Raw genomic sequence first — 15681 nt, 5'->3', positions numbered from 1 at the left:
CAATTATAAATCACAAAATGCCCTGCTGATGACTACAGGCAATCTAATTGAGTCATTTTCTCAAGTAAGGTTCCTCAACTGAGGTTCCTCTTCCCAGATGACCCTAGCTTGTATCAAGGTGACAAGAAACTAACCAGAACAGGCACCCTACAATTTATCTATTTTTTCTAAAGGTTGTCCAGGTCATCAAAAAATAATGAATGGGTACTTGAGAGATGGCTTAGACAATACAGTGCTTGCCATACATGTATGAAGACCTGAGTTCACACTTCTGGCACTGACATAAAAAGCTCGATGCAGCACTGGGGGAGGCAGGCCTAGGTGAGTCCCTGAGCTCACTGGCCAACCAGCTTCAGGTTCAGTGAGAGACCCTGCCTAAAATACAAGGTGGATGGCTGGACATGGTGGTGCACACCTTTGATTAAAGCACTCAGGAGAGACAGACACTGGCAAATCTCTGAGTTTGAGCTATCCTGGTCTACACAACCAACAAAGTCATAGTGAGACCATATCTTAAAAAAAAAAAAAAAATGGAGAGAGCCAAGCATAGTCGTGCATGCCTTTAACCCCAGTACTTGGGAGGCACAGGAAGGGGAATATCCCTCTTGAGTTCGAAGTCAGCCTGGTCTACATAGTTTCAGGACAGTAGAACTACTACTACATAGTGAGGCCTGTCAGAGACAGAGACAGAGAGAGAGAGAGAGAGAGAGAGAGAGAGAGAGGGAGAGAGAGAGAAATCAAGGAAGTCAACTGGCAGATTTCCAGGCTGCACAGAAATGTGAACATCTGTGAACTTGTATAGGCATGTGCTCAAACGTAGTTAGAAACAAAAATGAAACAAACAAAAAATTCTAAGAAATTGTCAGAGGAAGAGAGTCCTTAGAAAACATTGCCCTCCATTTCCAAGTCCTCTGCGGGTCCACCCCACGCATAGTGTGTCATCTACCAAGGTCCACCAGCTTGCTAGACTTTTCTGACCTCCCATCCACGTGGACCTTGGTTCTAGAGGACCATCAGTCAAGGGCCCTTGGGTGAGTGAATGGTGGCTTCGCTTCTCCGGGTGGGCTAGCAGTCCACTAGGGTTCAAGAAGCAGGGTAGACCCAAGGCTAGGGTTAGTGCTCAGGCCTTGCTGCGAGACAGGAGTTGGGGAGCCTGTTTACATAAGCTTTAACTACCTTAGGCTTCCTCCCTGCTCTCACTCTCCTGAGTCCCTCCTTCCCCCAAGCCACCGCAACCAGCTGCGCAGGAAGAGCAGGGAGAGAAACCGCTCCAGTCCAGGGACCCTTCTTGAGCCTCCGGAGGCCTCTCCTTTCTTGGGGTGGGGTTTCTAGGGCAGCGATTGTGGGAGGAGTCTGTAGCAAGGTGAGACTCTAGACCATTGGAAAACTGGAAACATCTTGAGGGCGGTAGCTACGCTATGCGTCGCTCAACCTTTTCCTGTGTCCTGCCAGGAGCTGGGCCTGGGGCTGAAGACGTAGAGCGCAGCACAGCTTGGCCTACAGAGTGGCCCATTGAGATCCACCCCAACAGTAAAAAATAAGCAGAATGCTGACGCTACAGGGAAACTTAAGAGGAGCCAGAACAATGCTGGGCCTAGCCACGACGGATTGCGACATCAGGACTGGGGGCAACCAACGCCGAGCACCACTTGATCCTCAGAGTGGTGGAGTGTATTCTGAGCCGGTGGACACACCAGAGCAACGCTGATAAGCTGAAGGAAGCGGCCTCCGCTGTGTTTGGCAGCACGTACGGGGAAAGCCAACCAACGCAGCAAAGGGGGCTTGACTTTGAAGTGGGCGACAAAAGAGGTTGGGGGAGGTCACTTCTCCTGAGGGGCGGGGAGAGGCAGAGGGCGGTGTTAGTGGGACAAAAGCCACCATCAGGATTCTGGGGAAGGCTTATGGACTCAGTAGGGTTTGCTTCCATATCGCATCTTACATTTCCCTCCCGCGTGTGTTGGGATTTTCACCTTTTTTTTTTTTTCATTACGTTTGTTTTTATTTTTGGATGGGGTACATGTGCCGGTCAGAGACAATTTACCGGAGTCACTAGACCAGTTTTTTGTTTGTTTGTTTCACTTTGAGGCAGGATCTCATTCATGTAGCCCGGTCTGACTTCGAACTCCGTAAGTAGCTGAGGGTGACCTGAACTCCTGATCCTCCTGCTCCCATTTTCCAAATGCAGGGATTACAGGTGTGCACAAACATGCCCTGTTTATGATGTGTGGGGGATTGAACTCAGGACTTCCTGCGTGCCAGACAAGCACTCTGCCAACTGAGATGCGACCTCATCCCTTTGGTTTTGGTTTTTTGAGATAGGTTCACGCCGTAGACCAAAGATAGACTGGAATTCATGGCACTCCTTCAACCTTAGCCATCCAAGTGATGGAATTACACCTGGCTTTTTTGTTGAGGCAGGGTCTCACTACGTACGCAGCTCTGTCTGACCTGGAACTCGATATGTAGACCAGGCTGGTCTTGAACTCATAGATCCACCTGCCTTACCTCTGACCCCTAAGTGCTGGGATTAAAAGTGTGCACCACCCTGCGTGGCCTGTTCCACTTTTTTACTATTGCTGTCTCCTGTTCCTTGGACTGCAACCCCCACCCGCCCACACACACCCTGGGTGAGGTCTCATTCCTCAGTTTATCTCTGTCCTTTAGAGCCTGCTGTTCTACACACAGCACCATTTAGATAAATATTTGTCACATGAATGAAAAAAACAGGCAAAGAAGCCTACACACAGCAAGCAGCTCTTGTCCCCAAAAAGGCACCAGTCTGTTCCAGTTTGGATGGGGAAGCTCTGGTTTAGAGTAATTTGACCCTTACATGGGTTTAGCAAAGTTGCAATCTGGAGTTGTCACTTTTGTCTTTTTCTGGCTCCGCCCTATTCCCCACCCCACCCCACCCAACTGGGAGGTGAAGGGTTAATTCTAAGAAGCCCCTTTATCCCCTTACCTGAAAGGGATGGGGCAGGGAACTTCCTGTCCCATTTTCTCAGAGTCTTTCCCTAGGCTTGCCTACACTGGCTCTGGTCCTGGATTCCACCAAGGACCCCCAAACGTCTCAGCCTCCGGAGTAGGTGTACCTGGACTGGTGAGTTGGAGGGCTGGGATATAGGTTTACAGATGTGTGGAGAGTGAAAGAGGTTTCCAGGCCCTACTGGTTGGTTGGTGGCTAGAACAAAGTCTTAGGAGAATGAGGGGGTAACTCTGTGCTGGAGACGCCAATGCTAGACAGCACGATGCATTTGTGGCCTTGGGGACATGAGGGAGAGTCCTAGCGGTAGCGTCTGCCATGTGATCCCAGGTGGACTGATCAGCACCAGGAGGGGTCCTCATCTAAAGAATCCGAGTTAACAAAGTTCAGCAAGTTAGACCACTTGAACTATAACCAGGGAGAGGAGTTATCTTTCTGGCTTCATACTTCTCCAGTATGAGTGGGTTTTATGGCAGCACCAACAAACAAATTAGACCCATCAGATTTTAGCTAGTGACTAAGAGCTTTCTCGCCCCGCACCCAGCCAACCCCCTACAGGGGTGCATATTAATGGGGCTTTTGTTCTGGAGAGCTGGGGGGGAGGGACAGATTTTCTAAGGCCAACTTGCCTGAATTCCATCTCTTGGAAACCCATTTGTGAGGCCTCACCTAGAAATTCCGCTGCTTTGTGTAGCTAGCTGGGTTGTGACGTGAATTTGGAATTCTCTTAACCATGCTGTGTTACTCCAAGCTAATAGTGGCAAATTCTCATAATGCAGGTTGGAACTAATGGGTCCAGGGCCCCATTTCCGTGGTAATGAGCCTCATAGCTGCACCAGGTGTAGCTGTGAATAAATAGTTCTTGGTCCTCCTAATTTGTTAGAGTGAAAGCTTGATATTTAGCAAGTGGATTGGAGCTGGAAGAAGTGAGCATCAGAACGCTGCCGGGGCTGATGAATGCTCAGTGTGCACTAGTATCTAGTGCAGGGCAGCCGGCCAGAGAGAGTTCATTTTCTAGTCACCCTTCCTTTTTTTAAAGACTTATTTTATGTATATTGATGTTTTGATTGTATGTACATCAGAAAAGGGCATCAGATCCCATAAACAGCGGCAAGCTGCCATGTGGGTGCTGGGAATTGAACTCATGACCTCTGGAGAGCAGCCAGTGCTCTTAACCCTGGAGCCATTATCCTTCCAGCCCGTCTAATTGTTTTTCATATGCTTCTCCAAACAGCAAAATGAAATCCTATTTCCTGTGTGTGAGAGAGACTAGGGCTTGGTGTGCAGGCTAGGCAAGTGCCCTACTAATAAGATAAATCTCCAACACCTCTTTTGTTTTTCATTCGGGGAAAGGCACTCACTAAATTGCCCAACCAGCTTTGTGCCTCATTCTCGATGGAGTCCAGGCAAGCCTGGAAGTTTTAATCTTCCTGTCTCGACCCATGCCTGGCTTAATAACTCTCTCCCTTTTTCTCTTTCTTTGTTTCGTTTATTTGGGTTTTTGTTTGTTTGTTTGTTGTTTCCTGAGACCTGGTCATGTATCAAGCTGTTCTTGAATTCCCAATGTAGCTGATGATGGCATTGAACTTGTGATCTCCCTGCCTCTGCCTCCCGAGTTCTGGGTTTTGGGGCATGTGTCACCACCCCTGGTATGTGAGTGTTTCGGATTGAACACAAGACTTATAGTGTGCTTTTGCTAGGCAAGCACTATACCAACAGAGCTAAATCCCAAACCCTTCTCCCTAGTTTTTTGAGTGTTTATCATATATCATATACCTTTTCTGCCCTGAACCTTATTATATTTGTTCTTCAAATCGTAGGACTTCTGAGTAGCAATTTTCATTGCACATGTTCAGTCATTGAAGTTAAATCACTTCAAATGCCAGGCAAAAACTTATTCCATGGGCCGGGTGAAGGATTGCAATGAACACTGAGTGGGGTGGGTGGTGTGTTTTAGGGTTCCAGAACAGACACACCAACACTGGAATAAGTAATTGCAATAGGAAAAGCACCTCGGGTACGAATATCTGAAGTGCAGGAAAGACCCAGGATTGGACAGGCTGTGTGTGGGAGTTAAAGGAGCCCAAGGGAGGACGGTGGTGGTCAGGAGCCTGGTCTGGTTCATTAGTCAGTGCCTCCTCCCTCTTCTTTCCCAGTCAGGGTTCCTTTGTTCTGTAATAGACCCACACAGTACAGCCCTCCTAAGAAGGGAACTTAAGAGAACTCTCCACCCTGAACACAATCTATACAACATTCAGAGCAGAGGCACTTTGCCTAGCCCATTAGCTTTGAAAACGTGTCATAATCAAGAATGGTGAAAATACCCTCGAGCAGCTGCCAATGGATAGAGTGGTACGTTGTTAGACCTGAGGCTCTGGTCCCATCCCCCTACTCAGCATTCCCACTGTTAGTCTGTTTGTTCTAAGGAACTTGCCTAACATCCCTAAGACTTCTGGGTTCTGGGTTCCATGCCTAACTCAGAAAGAGAAGCTAAAACCTTCTAAGTAGTGCTGAGTGATTTAACTGAGCTGGACTGAACTGATTGAGTCCCTAGTCCTTAGGACAGGATAGAAGGAGTAACCCTCTGGGCTAGAGGAAAAGGAGGGAGGAGGGGCTTGTGCCTGTAGAACTAGTGGCCCCTGGTGGCTCAGTTACAAACTCTTTCCATGGATAGGGAATTGAGTGACTATCCCTAGTGAGGTGGTGGAGAGAAAGGGAGAGAGAGTAATCCCAGTTGGGAGATGAGGTAGGGTGATAGTACTCTAGTTACTGCCCAACCCACAGCTCTGTTGCAGTGTATTCAATAAACTATTTTTCAAAAAGGAAAAAAAAAAAAAAGAAGAAGGGTATAACTCCTGTTCTAGTCCCCACACACAGGCATTTATTTGTTTGCTTACTGATTTTGAAGAGCCCAGGTCCCTTTCTAAGTCCTGTGGGGAGGGTCTTGTTGAACTGGTTCTTCAAGCTACAGACCTAAAAGGATTGAAATGAAAAACAGTTTTTAAGAAAGATTTATTTATTTTTACTTTGTATGGATAAATGTTTTGCCTGCATTCATGTATGAGCACTGCATGCATGCCTGGTACCCCAGAGGCCAGAAGAGAGACTGGATTCCCTGTTCCAGGTAGTTGTAAGCCACCATGTGGGTGCTGAAAAACAGCCTGGGTTCTTTACAAGAGCAGCAAGTGTTCTTCACCTCTGAGAAGTCTGTCTTTCCATCCCAAGAGATGAGGTGTTTTTCTGTCCTTCATCTCTGCATCAGGAGCAAAGTGTAGGAGACAAGTTAATACCAAGTGTCTGTGGATGTAGAGGACAGCCATGCAGAATGGTCCAGGTTCTTTGTGTGTGTGTGTGTGTGTGTGTGAGAGAGAGAGAGAGTCATACATGCAGCTGTGTGTGAGAGAGAGGCGTATGCGCACCTATGTGTGTGTGAAGAAAGAAGCTTTGAGTATGCACCACTATCACCATCTGTCTCAGCTCTTTGACTTGGGTCTCTTTCTGAACCTGGATCTTGTTTTTCAGCTACACTGGCAGCCAGCAAGCCCTACTGCTCCTCCTGCCTCCCACATCTGTAGGGTTTCAGTCATGTATGGGAACGTGTCGTTCGTTATGTGGACACTGAAATTCAGACTCTGGACTATGTGCTTTCTTGGAAAGTGCTCTTGCTGACCGAGCTATCTCTTTTTTGTTTGTTTTTTGGTGGGTTTGTTGTTGTTGTTTCGGTTTTTCCAGACAGGGTTTCTCTGTATAGCCTTGGCTGTCCTGGAACTAAACTAGCACTGTAGACCACGCTACCCTCGAACTCACAGAGATCCTCTTGCCTCGGCCTCCCGAGTGCTGGGATTAAAGGCATGGCCACCACCGCCCGGCCATATTCCTATTTTTTAATGCCTGTAACTCTGGTAGGGGTTAGCAGTATATCTTGTTTCTGTGCCCCCCTCCCCTTTTTTTCCTTATCTAGATAAGGGTGGCCTGGAATTCCTGATCCTTGTCTCCACATCCTGAGTTCTGGGAAAGCAGGCGTCTGGTTTCCTGCAGCAGATCTTTACTCGGGGTCTTCAGCTCCACAGGTGTGGGAGGAGCTGAAGAAGGGTACTTAAGAGCCAGCCCGGTTTCAGAAGGTGGGAAAGATGCTGGCAGAACCAGTCCCCGATGCCCTGGAACAAGAGCAGTTTGGAGCGGTGAAGCTGGAGGAGGATGACGTGCCTGGCGAGGAGGACCCCAGGCGGGCAGAGGCCAGACCTCGGCCCGAGGTGGCTCACCAGCTCTTCAGATGCTTCCAGTACCAGGAAGATATGGGGCCGCGGGCATCCCTGGGCCGGCTCCGGGAACTCTGTAACCACTGGCTGCGGCCGGCGCTGCATACCAAGAAGCAGATTCTGGAGCTGCTGGTCCTGGAGCAGTTCCTGAGCATCCTGCCCCCGCACGTCCTGAGCCGCCTACAGGGCCAGCCACTCAGAGATGGAGAGGAGGTGGTGCAGCTGTTGGAGGGCGTGCCCAGAGACTGCAGCCACGTGGGGCCACTGGTGAGATGGGGCCGGACCATGAGCTGTAGGGGTGGGGGTGAGTGGACAGAAACTGGTTACCTCGAGAAGAAAGCTCTGCAAATGCCACTTGCCTCCGTCCGTGACTAGAGTCCTAGAGATCTTGGGCCCCATTACAACAAAGGCAGTGAGCAGAGACAGGAATTGATTTCCTTCAGTGGCGCTTTGTACAGAGAGCTGGTGTTTAGAAGGTATCAGATTAGCATCTTAAGCAAAACAGGAAAACTGCCTTCCATCTCACCTCCAGGCAGCAAGAAGTGGGTAGGTGTGCCAGTGAAGGTAGTCAATAATTCAGACTCATTGTCATCCCTGTGGTCACATCTTCTTTTTTTCTTTTTGAGACAGTGTCTCTCTGTTAGCCCTGGCTGTCCTGAAGCTCTGTTTGTGTAAGTTATTCTGGCTTTGAACACACAAAGACCAGCTTGGCTCTGCCTCCCAAGTGCAGGGACTGAAGTCATTCACCACACCTAGCCTCTGGTCACATTTCTGATGCTTGTCATGTCTGGGCCCCTCATTATCACCCCTGCTGGGCTCTTCCTAAACCCTGCTTCTAGTTAGCTTCTAAAGTTATCATCTGGGCCATCATGGAGGATTAGCCTGGAGCAAACCATTAAAAGTGTGTGCATGCTGAGCTACTTACTAATAGCATGTACATGTAGATTCCTTTCTACAATATGAAGTACAAGTGTGTTATTATAAAGTAGAATATAAACGTGCCCCATCTCACCAACCCATTCTTACCCTCTTAGCTGTGTGACTCTTCCTGTGTGTCTCTGTTCTATCCTGGTAGACACAGTAGACTCACGCAACTTGTCTGCCTGCTAAAACAGATGTTTTTAACAGGACTTTAGCTTCAGTGCTGGCAAGAGTGCCTCTGCAGCCATCATCTCGGAGGAACAGGATACCCCTTCCCAGGTCCCTAGCCAAAGCCCCAAAAGGGAGCTGCCCTCAGAAGAGACACAAGCCCTGGATCTCTTGAATGAATTACCCCTATCTCAGCCAGTGCCCACCAGACCTGCTGAACCTGAGGAGTGGAGACTTGCCCCAAGTTCTAATTGGCCAGTGAGCCCAGAGCCCCAGGGGGTGCTCCAGGACCCGCAAGAAAGCCGTGAGGAGCTGGTGTCCTGGGAGGCAGACTGGATATCTGGGTGGGGGCTGGAAGTCAGGGAGGAGTAGGTGGTGGGAGAGTACTGGGGTGGCTTTGTGGTTCTGAAGGATGGGTGGTCATGTCTTTAAAGCCACATTGCTGGCAAGGCTGCCTTCTAACAGCAATGTCCTCCTCCCCCAATGCTGTCAGACCCCTCCCAGGGCCCCTCATGGCTTGAGGAGAATTCCAGAGACCAAGAGCTGGCAGCTGTGTTGGTAAGCTGAGCCCATCCCTATCACAGATCCTTCCTCAGGCCCCAGAATATTCTCTACCTTCGGCCTTTTAGCTGTCCATGATTCCTTCTATTTAATCCCAGAAAGTTCTTCCACTTCATGCAGGCCACAGAGCCCATTCTTCACTCAGTGGGATCTCGGCTCTCATTACAGGAGTCTCTTACATTTGATGATACCTCAGAGAAGAAAACTTGGCCTGCAAACCTTCTTGGTAAGCTTCACCACAGTCATGGCTGCTGAATCCTCTTTGCTCAAGGTTCCCGAAGCCTTCTGACATCCTCACCTTTTGATGGGTTGATGCTAACAGGGTCTTCAGTTTTGTTCATTTATTTGTTTAGTGGTGCTCATCAGCAAACCCAGGACCTCCACCTTCCCCGTGTTCCTGACAGCTCCTGGTCCTTGTGTCTGCTTTTTGTTGTTGTAGTTGTTTTGGTTTTGTTTGTTTTTGTTGTTGTTTTCATTTTTGTATTGTTTTTTAAGACAGGGTTTCTCTGTATAGCCCTGGTTGTCCCAGAACTCACTCTGTATACCAGGCTGCCTGGTCTCAAACTCACGAAGATCCAACCTTCCTCTGCCCCCCAAGTGCTGGGATTAGAGGTGTACACCACCACTACTGCTGGCCTCAGCGGTTGTTATTCCTAGATATGGTCTTCAACTCATTATCCTCCTGACTCTGCCACCTGAGCGCTAGGACTAGCGAGGTCTGCACTGCCACACCCAGCTATGTCTCTTAATTTTGAGCTTTAAATAGTTATTTAAGGGCTGCAAGTGTAGCTCAGTGTTAGAGTACTTCCCTAGCAAGCACAAGACTCTAGGTTTAATCACCAATAACAAAGGGTGGGAGTGGGGTGCCAGAGAGATGCTCAGCAGTTAGGAGCATTGTCTGATCCTCCAGAGGACCCTAGTTCAATTCCCAGCACCCCCATGTTGGCTCACAACTGTAACTCTAATTCTAGGAGGATCACAGGCCCTCTCCTGACCACTGTGGATACTGCATGCATTTTTTTGCATGTGTTCTATACATTCATGTATAGAAAATATCTATACACATAAAAATGGGGGAAAAGTGGTCAAGAAATACAAGTAATAGAGATGAGATAGCCCTAATTGTTATATGACATTGTGAGTACATTTTATGGACCTAAACTGTACACTTTAGAAGGACGTAATGGGACCAGGCACAGTGGTGAAGAGTGTAATCCCAGCGTTTAGGAAGCTGAGGTGTGGGGTCCCTTACTTGTCCTCAGGCTCTGCCCATCACCAGCTTTATAGGATCCTGTGTTTCTTTCCACTTCTGGACTGGTCAGGGTTTGATGATGCCTTGTGGAGCTTTCAGAAAGGCCCTGTTGATAACTGCGGGCACCACCACCTTCTCCTTTTCCTCCACCCCCTCCTCCTCTTTTCTTCCTTATTGTTCTTGTTTTGTGAGGCAGCGTCTCTCTATGTAGCCCTGGCTGTCCTGAAACTGTCTGTATAGACCAGGCTAGCAGCAAACTCAAGCATCTGCCTGCCTCTGCCTCCCAAGTTGCTGGAATTAAAGGCGTGCACCACTATTTCCAGCTGTGTGCCTTTGCTTCTTTTCCAGAATTTAGGAACAGAATGCCTGACAAGGAGGAAATTAAAGTTGAGCAGCCTAAAGCGACTATTTGGCCTGTCATTTCATCAGAGTCCCAGACAGAGGGTCCTAGAGTCACTGGAGAGCCCGTTTCCCAGACACTAGGGCAGGAAACAAGTGGTGCTGGCAATGAAGGGACCCCTGCTGGCAGCAGTGAAGCTGTGGAGGCGAGAGTAGCTGCAGGTGCCCCGGAGTCCGAGGCAGAGTCGCAGACTATACACACAGAATGTGGCGTGAACTTCCCGCCACAGGCCCATCAGCTACAGCCTCACTCGGGCTCTGCATCTCAGCCAAGCTCTCGGTCCTTCATGTGTCTGTGGTGCGGGAAGACTTTTGGGCGCAGCTCCATCCTCAAGCTGCACGTGCGCATACACACAGATGAGCGGCCACACTCCTGTCACCTCTGCAGCCACAGTTTCCGCCAGAGGTCACACCTGGCGAAGCACTTGCTAACACATTCCTCTGAGCCTGCCTTCCGATGTGCTGAGTGTGATCAGGGCTTCCAGCGTCGCTCCAGCCTCATACGACACCTGCTGGCACATGGCCAGGAACAAAACCCCACGCCAGACTCAGAAGGCAAGACAAAAGTGCCCGAGAAGGCTGTTGTTCTCTGTTCCCACTGCGGGCAGACCTTCCAAAGGCGATCTAGCTTAAAGCGTCACCTGCGCATCCATGCAAAGGGTAAGGACCGTCAGTCCTCAGAAGATCCTGTCAGTCTTAACTCTTGCCAGGAGAGCAAGCCCTATGTGTGCAGTGATTGTGGCAAAGCTTTCCGTCGAAGCGAGCACCTGATGACCCACAAGCGAGTCCACACCGGCGAACGACCCTTTTCCTGCCATGCCTGTGGCCGCTGCTTCACCCAAAGTTCCCAGCTGATCAGCCACCAGAAGATGCACACCGGTGAGAAGCCTCACGTCTGTCCCCAGTGCAGCAAGCGCTTTGTGAGACGTGCGGGCCTTGCCCGCCATCTGTTGACCCACGGTGGCCTCCGGCCTTACCACTGTGCCCAGTGTGGTAAAAGTTTCACCCAAATGCGAGACCTGACCCGCCACCTGCGCAGCCACACAGGAGAGAAGCCCTGCCGATGCAGCGAGTGTGGAGAGGGGTTCAGCCAGAATGCCCACTTGGCACGCCACCAACGCATTCACACGGGAGAGAAGCCCCACGCCTGTGACATCTGTGGTCACCGCTTCCGCAACAGCTCCAACTTGGCCCGCCACCGCCGCAGCCACACAGGTGAACGGCCCTACAGTTGCCCAACCTGCGGGCGTAGTTTCCGGCGCAATGCCCACCTGCAGCGTCACCTAGTCACACACACTGCGTCAAGACAAGAGATGGAAGACCCCCAGGAGTGCCCGGAGTGTGGCAAGAGCTTCAGTCGCAGCTGCAACTTGCTACGCCATCTGCTGGTTCACACAGGCACAAGACCCTACTCCTGTGTGCTGTGTGGCCGTGGCTTCAGCCGCAATTCGCACCTGCTGCGCCACCTGCGAACCCACGCCCGGGAGACGCTGTACTAGCTTCACCGGTCTTCCAGCAGCCGTGTTCTGTATGATCCTTCCTGCATGAATAAGATTCCCTGTGATGTCCCCTTCACACATACCTCCTCTTGGTTCCTCCACATTTTCCCTCCCCACCTTTGACCTCTTTTCCCTGAGCCCAGGAATGTATTTTCAGATGCTTTAAGTAAAGCTACCTTTTCAAAATTGATCCTTCTGATTTTTTTTCTTTTCAGGGCAGGGTCTTGTATAGCTGAGGGTGACCTTGAACTGCTGGTCTTCCTGCCTCTACCTTCTGAATGTTTGGATTATAGACATATGCCTGGTGTCTGGTTCATGCACGGCTGGGTATCAAACCTAGGATCTTCAAGGCAAACACTCAACCAGAGTAACTGCTTCCCCTCTACTGAGGGTCATGTTAGACAAAGGCTATAGCACTGAGCTATTCTCTTCTGGGTTTTATTTAAGACTAGCAAAGTGTCATCAGTCATCATATGAAGGCACCACCCCTACCTCCCCCCCTTCCATCTTTGTCCTTCGTGACTACAAAAGTTCCTCTAGTAGGCTGAAAAGGTGAGGGGGGCAGCTGGGGGTAGAAAGTCCAACAAGGTCCCTTTTCTTGGCCTTTGTCCTGATATCTCAGGACTCTTAGAACTCATTAAGATAGAATTTAGGTGGGCTGGAGAGATGGCTCAGCGGTTAAGAGCACTGGCTGCTCTTCCAGAGGACCCAGGATCAATTCCCATCACCCACATGGCAGCTCACAACTGTCTGTAATTCCAGTTTAGCGGCTCTGGCACATTCATACCAATGTAAATACAATAAAGTTAAATAAGTTATTTTTTTAAAAAAAAGATAGAATTAAAAAAAAAAAGATAGAATTTAGGGTTAAATTGGGGTGTGCTGGGAAACTTGGCCTGGAGCTTTTGTAACTTTTCCAAACTGAACAATGCCAGCCATTGAGCAAAGGCAAATGGGCTGTGTTGAGATCAGCTAACCACCCATAATCCTCTAACCCAATGCTGGTTTGGATGTTGGCCTGATATCTGGGTATCACATCAGGAAATCTAAGCTACCTCCTTGCTTATAAGTCAGGTGGCTTATGAAAACAGGATAAGAAAAAGGAAGGAGTAAGAAGTATTGTCTCTAGGACTTCTGTCATGTGATTTCCTGTTTTTGAAATTGGCTGCTTTTCAAGGAAAAGGCTGTATAATTTTAGTTTTTTTGTTTTCTTAATGGGGACTTCTCCATGAAACAATGCTATTTCATGGCAGGAACTGAGCTCCACTCAGGGCTCTGCACCAAGAACTGACTAAATAATAGGGGAAGTACAAATTCTCTCTCTCTGTGTGTGTGTGTGTGTGTGTGTGTGTGTGTGTGTGTGTGTATACGTACACATGGGCACCCATGAACATCAAACTGAAAGGATTAGTCATTGAAGAGACTGGTGAGTGCAGCCACAGGGTTAAGCTCTATCTATCCTTGTTGAAGGGGACCGAACCTGAGCTGCATCCTTTCAAGGGACACAGGGTGACTCCACACCTGATGAAGAGGCTGATGGAGGAGGATGGCAAGTTCAATGTCCCCTGAGTATAGAGTCCAGCCTGAGCAACATTAAAAACCTTGTCTGAAAGGTGAAATGAGGATGGGAAAAGCGTCTGCCTAGCATGCATAAGGCCCTGGACTCACTTCCCAGAGCTGTTAAAAAAACAAACCAAACAGCCGGACATTGGTGGTACACACCTTTGATCCCAGCACTTGGGAGGCAGAGGCAGGCAAATCTCTGAATTTGAGGCCAGCTCAGTCTACACAGAGTTCAGGACAGGTTCCAAAGCAATACAGAGAAATCCTGTCTCAAAAATCAAAAACCAAACCAAACCAAACAAAAAGAGCAGGAACAAATACATGGCTTATGCTTGCAATCCCAACACCACGGATGCAGGAGGATCTTGAGTTTGTAGCCAGCCTGCACTGTATAACAAGAACCTGTGTGAAGTCGAGCATAATGGGGCAAGCCTTTAATACCAGCACTCAGGAGGGGGAGATTCTCATGGCGATCTCAGTGTAGCAGTGTAGAGTAAGAAGGGCCAAGGAAAGAATACCCTACCCTTGACTTGATCCCAGGACCAGGGCTTGAAATCTCACCAATCCCTGAGCTTTCCCTGGATCAGGCTACTAAAGTCCACCAATCCCAAGACACTCTGGAAAGCTCCGCCCCCACCCTGCCCCAAAGAAATCCTACATGAGGTCTATACCCTCTTCAGTTTGGGGTTGTTTCTCACCTGAGGCAGCCACCCTCCTGGATTCTTCCTTCCCAATAAATTTCTTGAGTGAGGTTTGTTGGGTATGACATTTTCATGGAGGGGAGCCCAGCTGTAAGAACTTTCTGGAACTAAGTAGAACTGCTTTAACACTTTGACTGGGAAACTTTCCCTTAGTGGAGCAGAGCTGTCACACTCCAGGCACCTGAGCAGAACTTTAACACCTTCACTGGGGAAGATCCTGTAATGGGGGAAATTGGGGAGATATGGACATGTTCTCTCTGCATAGAGTATACCTGTGGTCCCGACAGTGTCCTCTACAAGCTAAGAGAGAAGCCAGGAACACCCCCTTCTGCCTGGACACTCAGAGGAACTGTATTATCCACACCTTGATTCAGACTATGCCTGTAGACTGCTAGACCTCTAGAGGCTGAATTCTGGTGAATAGTCTGATGTTAGATCATTCCATCTGCCTGGGGGAACAATATAAAAGGCCACATAATGCCTGAGCAGTTATGGGAGAATCTTTGGTCTAAAACTGGGGCATGAAGAAGACCTGGTCATGTGAGGTCAATTGGTGGTATAGGTGGAGTGCTGTCCACATCTCAGAAAGGGACCTCAGCACTCAGGCCTCGGCAGAAGATGGCCAGGAGAACTAACCTAGCTGAGTAGAGTCCAGGCTGCCTTCAGTCCTCTTGAGGGCCATTCTGTCCCCTAGTACAATGACATTGCTGTGACTACTGCTTCCACCTCTATGGTAGTTGAATGTAATTGACCCCCATGAGCTCACAGGGAGGTGTGGATTTGTTGGAGTAGGTATGACCTTGCCGGAGCAAGTGTGTCTCTGGCACAGGCGTTGAGGTCTTTTGCTCAAGCTTCCCTCAGTGTGATACTGAGATCACATCCCGTTGCCTGCAAGATATAGGACTCTCGTCTATTTTGCCAGCACCATGTTTGCCTACACATTGCCATGCTCCCCACTATGATGATAATGGACTGAACCTCTGAAAATGTAAGTGAGCCACCCTAACTGTTTTCTTTATAAGAGTTGCGATGGTCATGGTGTCTCTTCATAGCAATGGAAACCCTAAGACAGCCTCCTGGACCCCTAGTCCCAGAGACCCACTCCATGCCTGACAGGTTCTGCTCCTCATCCAGCAGTTCTAGAAGGGTGCAGTGCCCTGCACATACCTGGTCAGGCTTCCCCTCTGACCCATACACTTGGCTGTGGTCCTCACCCAAACCTGCTGTTTCCACCTGCTTCTCCAAGTCAGGACATTTTCTTGTTTTGTTTCAGTGTGGGGTCAGCCCAGGATGTGGACCATCCTAAAGAAAGCAGTCTGTTTTGAGCCACTTCCCTATCTAACCCCACTGCCCTAAAGAGGGGTGAGCAGCTGGGCTC

At 49.3% G+C, this 15681-nt stretch overlaps 1 protein-coding gene across 1 annotated transcript; it reads left to right on the top strand.

The window, feature by feature from the left end:
* The first annotated feature begins 7075 nt into the window (after window positions 1-7075).
* Zscan10 (zinc finger and SCAN domain containing 10) lies at window positions 7076-12179 on the top strand. Its single transcript, XM_051181288.1, has 6 exons — window positions 7076-7506; window positions 8368-8632; window positions 8822-8886; window positions 9058-9115; window positions 10126-10132; window positions 10497-12179. Exons 1-6 carry the CDS (start codon window positions 7111-7113, stop codon window positions 12037-12039), a joined length of 2334 nt encoding a protein of 777 aa, XP_051037245.1. The 5' UTR covers window positions 7076-7110; the 3' UTR covers window positions 12040-12179.
* Window positions 12180-15681: the final 3502 nt, after the last annotated feature.

The sequence above is a fragment of the Phodopus roborovskii genome, unplaced genomic scaffold, assembly GCF_943737965.1.
Source record: "Phodopus roborovskii unplaced genomic scaffold, PHOROB, whole genome shotgun sequence".
In the NCBI taxonomy this organism is placed as follows: Eukaryota; Metazoa; Chordata; class Mammalia; order Rodentia; family Cricetidae; genus Phodopus; species Phodopus roborovskii.
Note: the sequence above shows the minus strand (reverse complement) of the source record. Positions and strands in the feature narration are given on the sequence as shown.